The sequence below is a fragment of the Ornithorhynchus anatinus genome, chromosome 1 (genome assembly GCF_004115215.2).
Source record: "Ornithorhynchus anatinus isolate Pmale09 chromosome 1, mOrnAna1.pri.v4, whole genome shotgun sequence".
In the NCBI taxonomy this organism is placed as follows: Eukaryota; Metazoa; Chordata; class Mammalia; order Monotremata; family Ornithorhynchidae; genus Ornithorhynchus; species Ornithorhynchus anatinus.
This window is the reverse complement of record NC_041728.1, coordinates 37701429-37710662: the sequence shown is the minus strand read 5'-3', so window position 1 is coordinate 37710662 and position 9234 is coordinate 37701429. Positions and strand designations below refer to the sequence as shown.

Sequence of the window (9234 nt, the reverse complement as noted above, 5' to 3'; positions counted from 1 at the left end):
GGAACTGCGTTTGTGTAGTGGAAGAGCGGCGTCAAACTGTGAGGAGACATGCGTTCCTTCGCTCATTCGGCTGTCCTAAAGCCAACGGTGAGGACTCTCTGCTTGAAAAAGGGATGAACGGCCCGGCCAGGGAGGCTTCTGAGGAGCGGGGAGAGGCGTGCAGAATAACGTTTTAGAAAAACGAAGCAGAAGGTCGAAAGGTGGAGCGGAGAGGGCAGAGACTGGAGGCAGGGAGGTCTGAAAAGAGGCCCATGCAGTGGTGGCGTTGAGATATGAAGGGTGATGGTGGTAAACGGAGAGAGGAAGGAGCAGATGTTAGAGAAGCGGAGGGGGAAGAACGGTCAGGGTTGGGTGGCAGACTTTAACGGCTTGAAAAAGAAAGAGGGGAGTCAAGGATAACGATGATTACGGTATTTGTTAAGCGCTTACTATATGCCGAGCGCTGGGGTAGAGACAAGTCACCAGGTTGGACACAGTCCCTGTCCCACATGGGGCTCACACTCCCCATTTTACAGATGAGGTCACTAAGGCCCAGAGAAGTGAAGCGACTTGCTCAGGGTGACACAGCCGACAAGCGATGGAGCCGAGATTAGAACCCACAACCTCTGACTCCCAGGCCCCGGGATCTTGCCACTAGGTCATGCTGCCACGGGGCCGGCGAGCGATGAGACAGTTAGGTGGGAAAAAAGGGTTTAATTTGTCATCGGAGCAATTCAAAACACAAAAATCACATTAAATGAGTTTATGCAAGTAGAAACCTGTTCTGCTGACCGCATTAGTCGTTTTTCAACTTCATCGAAAAACTTGGGTGGCACAACAGCCTTCTTCTTGTCTTCAAAGTACTCGCAGGAGCCCTGAACGCCTATTTTTTATAAATTCATACGCTCGCTTTAAAAATCAATGTGAGATTTCTTTAACTCAGTCTTAGCTGATGGTGGAGGTACCCTTTAGTACCCAGCGCTTAGAACAGTGCCTGGCACGTAGTAAGCGCTTAACCGATACCCTACTTATAAATACCCGTCTGTTTTGTCATTTTCATTCAGTCGCATTTATTGAGCACTTCCTGGGTGCACTATGCGTTGAATTTTTAAAGTCTGATGAGATCTTCCTTGGGCGATAATTCTGGATGAGCTGCCCTGAACTCCGGGACATCAGAAATCATCCACTTCTAAATTAGGTTGCTTATGTGCTTAGGGCGGGGATCGTCACTCTTTACTGTTATATTGTACTTTCCCGAGCGCTCAGCACAGTGCTCTGCATGCAGTAAGCGCAGTGAATGAAATCGGGGGGCAGATCTTTCTCCAGGATCCACTCGTTGTGGCTCAGTACTGAGGTAGAAAGAAGGCTAGCAGATCAAACGAAGACCTTTCCCCCATCGGGCTCACAATCTACCTCATCCCTGTTTTCCAGCGGGAGGAGAAACTGAGGCCTAGAGAGAGGAAGTGACTCGTCCAAGGTCACACATCAGACCAGCGGTTTGGTCGCCGGGTCTTGAAATCACCTCGTTACTTGAGTTCAGGTGTTGATGTTCAACCACTCGAGCTTTAATTTGGGGGGGGTTTCTGATTGCACTGAAACTGTGTCGTCTAGCCGGAGACGAAAACTTCAGTCCTAACAACGCCAGCTCACTGTGGGGAGGGACTGGAGGTGGGCAACGCGGTTATACTGTCCTCTCCCAAGCACTGAGTCCAGTGCTCTGCACACTGCTTAGCACAGGGCTCCGCACAGAGTACGCACTCGATATTACTGTTCGATGACTTTTAGCTGGAGCCTGGAAATATTGCGAGAGTTGATTTCCTTCATTAGGAGAGACCTCCTCCCCGATGAGCTCAATCAGTCATTTCTTCAGCACGTACAGTGTGCAGAGCACCGTACTAGACGCCTGGGAGAGTACTAAGACGGCAAGCCCCAGGTGGGACCGGGACTGTGTCCGACCTGATTAAGCCGTATCTACCCCAGCGTCCATAACAAAGATAACGGAAGACCCGTTAGGGATCACGGCCGGAGACAGGCCGTTCCGGAGAAAATTCATAGAGTCGCTATGAATCGCAAACGACTCGACGGCACTGGATGACAAGAACACCCCGGCATTCAGAACAGTGCTTGACACGCAGTAAACGCTTCCAAAATACCATCATTAGCATTATTACAATACATCAGAGTTCCCTGCCCACAGTGAGATTGCGGTCTACAGTCTAGATCAGGCGCTTGATGATTAAATCCAGCTCACGATCATGCTACATTTTGCTTTGGAGGGGACCCTTGTCACTATTAAGGTGCTTGCGGAAGAAGGTCTGGATCCGTTGCCAGCTGTCCACCTGGGCCGCGGACTGCCTCCTTGCCTCCCCGCCCCAGAACACCCCGTATTTCACTAATCCAGGCACGGACGATAAACACGGGGGGAAATAAGGAGGGTCGATGCAGTGGCCGGTTCCAGGGTAACAGACGATCTGGGGCTTTCCCTTCCCGTGGGACTGCAGACGCCGGGAGGCCGCGTCGGCAAAGAATCCGCTCCTCCAGTTACGGTCGTCCTGGCCAAAGATGAAGAGAAACGGGCTTTCGGCCTTCTCGATTGGGATTAAGGACTGACTGTGAGGCTCCTCGAGCGGGTTTTCCCAAATGTCGACGAGGTCGACGAGGCCCGACTCGGTCATCTTGACCCGGGCGAGGTCAAAGCCCAGGCCGGGGAGGCTCGTGCCCTTGTAGTAGAGGGTGCCCATGGTGTTGGCCGTGCAGGCGTTGATTAGGACGGTGGCGGCGATGCCCTTGAGGAAAGACGCCATGGAGAGGCACAGGTCACCCCCTTTGGAGAATCCGAGGAGCCCGACGCCCGGACCCTTGACCTTGGGCGAGAGGATGGCAGCAGGGGGAAGAATGGAAGTTATCGTCTCGAAAATGGAATTTCCGATCTAGATCAGCAGCTCGCGAGCTCCTAACAGTAACGCTAGTAATAATGACGGCGTTTGTTAAGCGCCTCCCATGTGCCAAGCACCGTTCTAAGCGCTGGGGGAGATACAGGGTTATCGGGTTGCCCCACGTGGGGCTCGCCGTCTTCATCTCCAATTTCTAGATGAGCTAGACGGCTCACAGTCGCCATCTCCGTTTTCCAGATGAGGGGACTGAGGCCCAGAGGGGGGAAGGGACTTGGCCGAGGTCACCCAGCAGACAAGAGGTGGAGTCGGGATTAGAACCCGGGTCCTCCTGCCTCCCAAGCCCGGGCTCTTTCTAATAGGTCAGCCTGCATCTCTAAAGTCCCAGAGAAAAGTCTCCAGGCCGTAGAAGCAGCACCCACTCCAGCTTGGAGCAAGGAGTTTAGGCTGTTGGCAGAGAGGACGGGCTTAATGATAATGGTATTAAGTGCTTATTCTGTGCCAGGCACAGTTAATAATTATAATGGAATTTGTTTAGCGCTTACTATGTGCCAAGCGCTGGGGAGATCCAAGGTGATCAGGTTGTCCCACGTGGGACTCAGTTTCAATTCCCATTTTACAGTCGAGGGAACTGGGGCACAGAGAAGTGCAGTAACTGGCCCAAAGTCACACGGCTGACAAGTGGCGGATCCTGGATTCGAACCCACGACCGCTGACTCCCAAACCCGGGCTCTTTCCACTAAGCCACTCTGCTTCTGTCTAAACCTGTATCTACCCCCGCGCTTAGAACAGTGCTCTGCACATAGTAAGCGCTTAACAAATACCAACGTTATTATTAAACACTGATTGAGTTGGACAAGGTCCCTGTCCCGCATCGAGGCTCTCAGTCTTAATTCCCCTTTTAGAGGTGAGGGAACTGAGGCGCAGAGAAGTGAAGCGACTTGCCCAAGGTCGACAGAGGGGACAGGTGGCGGAGGCGGGATGAGAACCCAGGTCCTTCTGACTCCCAGGCCCGGGCTCTACCCACTAGGCCACGCTGCTTCCCCAGGTCACTTAACTTGTCCGTGCCTCGGTCACCTCATTTGTAAAATGGGGATCAAGACCGGGAGCCCCGTGTGGGGCCGGAACTGAGTCATACTGGTTACACTTGAATTCTGCCCCCAGTGCTTAGAACAGTGTGGCCTAGTGGAAAGAGCCCAGGTTTGGGAATCCGAGGTCGTGGGTTCGAATCCCGGCTCCGCCACTTGTCAGCTGGGTGACCCTGGGCCAGTCACGGCACTTCTCTGGGCCTCAGTTCCCTCATCTGCAAAATGGGGATGAAGTCCCCACGGGGGACAACCTGATGACCTTGCATCTCCCCCAGCGCTTAGCACAGTGCTGGGCACTTGATTCTATTTATTGCTACCTTGATACTATTTATTGCCATTGTTTTTGTCTGTCTCCCCCGATTAGACAGTGAGCCCGTCAATGGGCAGGGACTGTCTCTATCTGTTGCCTAACTGTCCATTCCAAGCGCTTAGTACAGTGCTCTGCACAGAGTAAGCGCTCAATGAATACTATTGAATGATTGAATGGAAAGTAAGCGTTTAACAAACACCCTCGACATCATCCACAGTGTCTGGCACAGAGTGAGCACCTAACAAATGCCCCGGAAAAGGCGGGAGGCAAGGGGGGGGGTGCGCCAAGCCGAGACACACACCTCCGGGTGTCGCAGCATATACTCCACGGCCTCTTCAAAATACTCCAGATCCAGATCACCGATTTCTTCTGGGAGATCCTCAAATTTGAAATAAGCCAGGGCGAGCGTGGCAAAGCCATGCCCAGACAGAAGGCTTGCCCTGTATTCGCAGAGGCCACCTCCACTTCCAAACAGGTCAATAACTCCGGGAAAGGGTCCCGCTCCTGGAAGAATCGACCGAACAGAAAAAAAAACCCACCACCAACATTAATTAGTAATCTCAAAAGGTCGTCGTGAATTTTGGAGTCTGGATTATTTCCTCAGCGTTACCATTTTTTAACTACCTTAAAATGTGATATTTCGTGGATCCTCTAAGCAGAGTCAGAGGTCGTGGGTTCGACTCCCGGCTCTACCACTTGGCAGCCGTGTGACTGTGGGCGAGTCACTTCCCTTCTCGGTGCCTCAGTGACCTCATCTGTAAAATGGGGATTAACTGTGAGCCTCAGGTGGGGCAACCTGATGACCCCGTATTTCCCCCAGCGCTTAGAACAGTGCTCCGCACATAGTAAGCGCTTAACAAATACCAATATTATTATTATTCTTCTAAGTACTCTTCTCCTCCTTACTATAGATACAGTCCGTCTAGGGAGCTATCTGATTATCTGGTATCTACCCCAGTCCTTAATAAAGAGGTTGGCACAAAGACAATGACGATTAATAATAATCATGGTATTTGTCAAGCGCTTACTATACGCCAAGCACTGATTAACAACCACAGTTGTTATGCCGGAACGGTCAAAGATTGAGATCGATCAGTATTTGTATGTGACACTACAATCTTTATATCCGTGAATACTTGCTGCTCCATTGTCATAATCAGTATTTAGTCATCACTTAGCGCGTGCAGAGCGCTGAATTAAGCCCAGGAGAATCAATCAGTGGTATTTACTGGACACTTACTATGGGCAGAGCAAGAAGCAGCACGGCGTAGTGACCAGAGCCCGGGCCTGGGAGTCAGAAGGTCACGGGTTCCGCTCCCAGCTCTGCCGCTCGTCTGCTGTGTGACCTTGGGCAAGTCACTTCACTTCTCTGAACCTCAGTTCTCTCCTCTGTCAAAGGGGGATGGAGACTGTGAGCCCCACGTGGGTCGGGGGCTGTGTCCGACTAGATTTGCTTGTATCCCCCCTCAGCGCTTAGTACAGTGTCCGGCACATAGTAGCTGCTTGACAAAGCCATCATCATCATCACAGCACTGTTCTAAACACTTGGAGTACAACAGAATTAGCAGAGACATTCCCTGCCCCCAGTGAGCTTCCAGTCTAGAGGGGGGCATGTCCAGGTTTAGGTGGAAAGAGAAGGGAGCTAGGAGTCAGGAGACCAGGGTTCTAATTCATTCATTCGACTGTATTTATTGAGCGCTTACTAAGGGCAGACATCATCAAGATAGAATCATAGATATATACACATCATTAACAAAATAGAGTAATAAATGTATACAAATATGCACAGTGCTGAGGGGAAGGGGGGAGAGCAGAGGGTGGGAGGGAGGAGAAGGGGACGAGGAGCAGAGGGAAAGAGGGGCTCAGTCAGGGAAGGCCTCCTGGAGGAGGTGAGCTCTCGGTAGGGCTTTGAAGAGGGGAAGAGAGTTAGTTTGGCGGAGGTGAGGAGGGAGGCTGTTCTGGGACCGCGGGAGTATGTGGCCCGGGGGTCGACGGCAGGATAGGCGAGAACGGGGGACGGTGAGGAGGTGGGCGGCGGAGGAGCGGAGTGTGCGGGATGGGCTGGAGAAGGAGAAAAGGAAGTGAGGGAGGAGGGGGCAAGGTGATGGAGAGCTTTGAAGCCCAGAGTGAGAAGTTTTGGTTTCGTGCGGAGGTCGATAGGCAACCACTGGGGGTTTTTGAGGAGGGGAGTGACATGCCCAGAGCGATTCTGCAGGAACATGAGCCGGGCGGCGGAATGAAGAATAGACCGGAGCGGGGACAGACGGGAGGAAGGGAGATCGGAGAGAAGGCTGACGCGATAATCCAGCCGGGATATTATGAGAGCCCGTGCCGGTAAAATAGCCGTCTGGGTGGAGAGGAGAGGGCGGATCTCGGCGATATTATAAAGGTGAGACCGGCAGGTCTCGGTGACGGATCGGATGCGTGGGGTGAACGAGAGAGCCGAGTCAAAGACGACACCGAGGTCGCGGGCCCGAGAGACGGGCAGGACGGTCGTACCGTCCACGGTGATAGGGAAGCCAGGGAGAGGACCGGGTTCCGGAGGGAAGATGAGGAGCTCGGTCTCGCTCACGGTGAGTTTTAGGTGGCGGGCCGACATCCGGGCGGAGACGTCCCGGAGGCGGGAGGGGATGCGAGCCCGAAGGGAGGGGGAGAGGGCGGGGGCGGAGATGGAGATCTGCGTGTCATCTGCGTAGAGATGGTAGTCGAAGCCGTGAGGGCGGATGAGTTCACCGAGGGAGTGAGTGGAGATGGAGAACGGAAGAGGGCCGAGGACTGACCCTCGACTTAGAGGATGGGAGGGGGAGGAGGAGCCCGCGAAGGAGACCGAGAATGACCGGCCGGAGGGATGAGAGGAGAACCGGGAGAGGACGCGGTCCGTGAATAATAATGTTGGTATTCGTTAAGCGCTTACTATGTGCCGAGCACTGTGCTAAGCGCTGGGGTAGACACAAGGGAATCAGGTTATCCCATGTGGGGCTCCCAGTCTCAATCCCCGTTTTACAGATGAGGTCGCCGAGGCCCAGAGAAGTGAAGTGACTTGCCCAAAGTCACACAGCTGACCAGTGGGAGAGCCGGGATTCGAACCCGTGATCTCCGACTCCAAAGCCCGTGCTCTCTCTACCGAGCCACGCTGCCAAGGTGAGATAAGGTGTGGAGGAGAAGGGGCTGGTCGACGGTGTCGAAGGCAGCTGAGAGGTGGAGGAGGATGGGGAGGGAGTAGGAGCCGTTGGATGAGGCAAGAAGGAGGTCACGCTCCGTGGAAAGATCGCGGGCTTGGGAGGCAGAGGTCAGGGGTTCAAATCCCGGCTCTGCCACTCGTCGGCTGCGTGACTGTGGGCGAGTCCCTTCACTTCTCTGTGCCTCAGTGACCTCATCTGTCAAATGGGGATGAACTGCGAGCCTCACGTGGGACGACCCGATGACCCTGTATCTACCCCGGCGCTTAGAAGGGTGCTCTGCACATAGTGAGCGCTTAACAGGTACCAACATCATTGAGAAGCAGCGTGGCGCTGGGGAAAGAGCCCGGGCTCTGGAGGCAGGGGTCCTGAGTTCGAATCCCAGCACTGCCCCCTGTCAGCTGTGTGACTGTGGGCCAGTCACTTCTCTGTGCCTCAGTTCCCTCGTCCGTAAAATGGGGATGAAGACCGGGAGCCCCCCGTGGGGCAGCCTGATTCCCCTGTGTCTCCCCCGGCGCTTAGAACGGTGCTCTGCACGTAGTGAGCGCTTACCAAAGACCAACCTTAGGGAGGGCAGGCTCGGGGGAGGGGTCGGGGGGAGAGCTGGACCTCTTGCTGGCCGGGTGACCTCGCCTGACTTTCCTGGACCCCGTTTCGGTCGCCTGCAAAGCGGGGATGAAAAGGAGGCGCGCTCCCCTCCCGGAGACGGTGAGCCCGGTGCAATCGGGGTGCGGGGGGGCCGGAGGGAGGCGACCACTGACCTGGGGGCAGGAAGAGGGTGGCCCGCAGGCGGCCCTGGCGCAGGGGGATCCTCCGGACCCCCGGGGCCACGAAGGCCCGCTCGTGGACGACCGTGGCCAGGACGGGCCCGGGCTGGGGGTCGTGTCCGTCCAGCACCTGCAGCTCGACGGCGAACGGGGTCCGCACGTCCCGCTTGACCAGCCGCCACAGGGGCCTGGCGGGCTGCAGGGCCCAGATGAGCCCCATGGGCTCCAGGCCGGAGAAGCTGCCGCCCAGCGCCGGGGAGCGGTCCAGCTCCAGCCGCCCGCCCTCGTCCGCCCGGTACAGGCCCTGACACCGGAACGGCTCCCCGGACTCGTCGCGGAGCGAGGCGCGCAGCGTCACCGCCTGCCCCGGCCGCAGGCCCCGCACCGACACCCGCACCGGCTCGTCCCACAGGCAGCGGGACGACGGCTGGAGGCTCAGGCTCACCGCCATGGCCCGAGGCGCGGGAAGGCGCGGGGCGCGCGGCCACGGGACACCGCCTCCGGGAGGGGCGGGGCGGCCGCGGGGAGCCGATGAGAGGCGGTGGGCGGGGCTCCGGTGACTGACGGCGGCCGGGGCTCCAATGAGCGTCGGTGGGCGGGGCTCCGATGACTGACGGCGGCCGGGGCTCCAATGAGCGTCGTGGGCCGGGGTTATGGGGGAGGGACAGTAGGCGGGGCTCCTGGGAGGGGGCGGGACTACGGGGAGACGGTGGGCGGGGTTCCGATGAGCGTCGATGGGCGGGGTTCTAGGGGAAGGGGGCGGGGCTCCGATGAGGGACGGTGGGCGGGGCTCCTGGAAGGGGCGGGGGCTACGGGTGACGGTGGGCGGGGCTTCTGGGAGGGGACGGGACTACGGGAGAGACAGTGGGCGGGGCTCCGATGAGCGTCGATGGGCGGGGTTCTGGGGCAGGGGGCGGGGCTCCGATGAGTGACGGTGGGCGGGGCTCCTGGAAGGGGGCGGGACTACGGGTGACAGTGGGCGGGGCTCCGATGAGTGACGGTGGGCGGGGCTTCTGGGAG

At 56.6% G+C, this 9234-nt stretch overlaps 1 protein-coding gene across 1 annotated transcript; it reads right to left on the bottom strand.

The window, feature by feature from the left end:
* Positions 1-677: 677 nt before the first annotated feature.
* LOC114805400 (acyl-coenzyme A thioesterase 1-like) lies at positions 678-8710 on the bottom strand. Its single transcript, XM_029071865.2, has 3 exons — positions 8209-8710; positions 4570-4772; positions 678-2843 (listed from the first exon to the last, which is right to left on the bottom strand). Exons 1-3 carry the CDS (start codon positions 8663-8665, stop codon positions 2238-2240), a joined length of 1266 nt encoding a protein of 421 aa, XP_028927698.1. The 5' UTR covers positions 8666-8710; the 3' UTR covers positions 678-2237.
* Between the last annotated feature and the right edge of the window lie 524 nt (positions 8711-9234).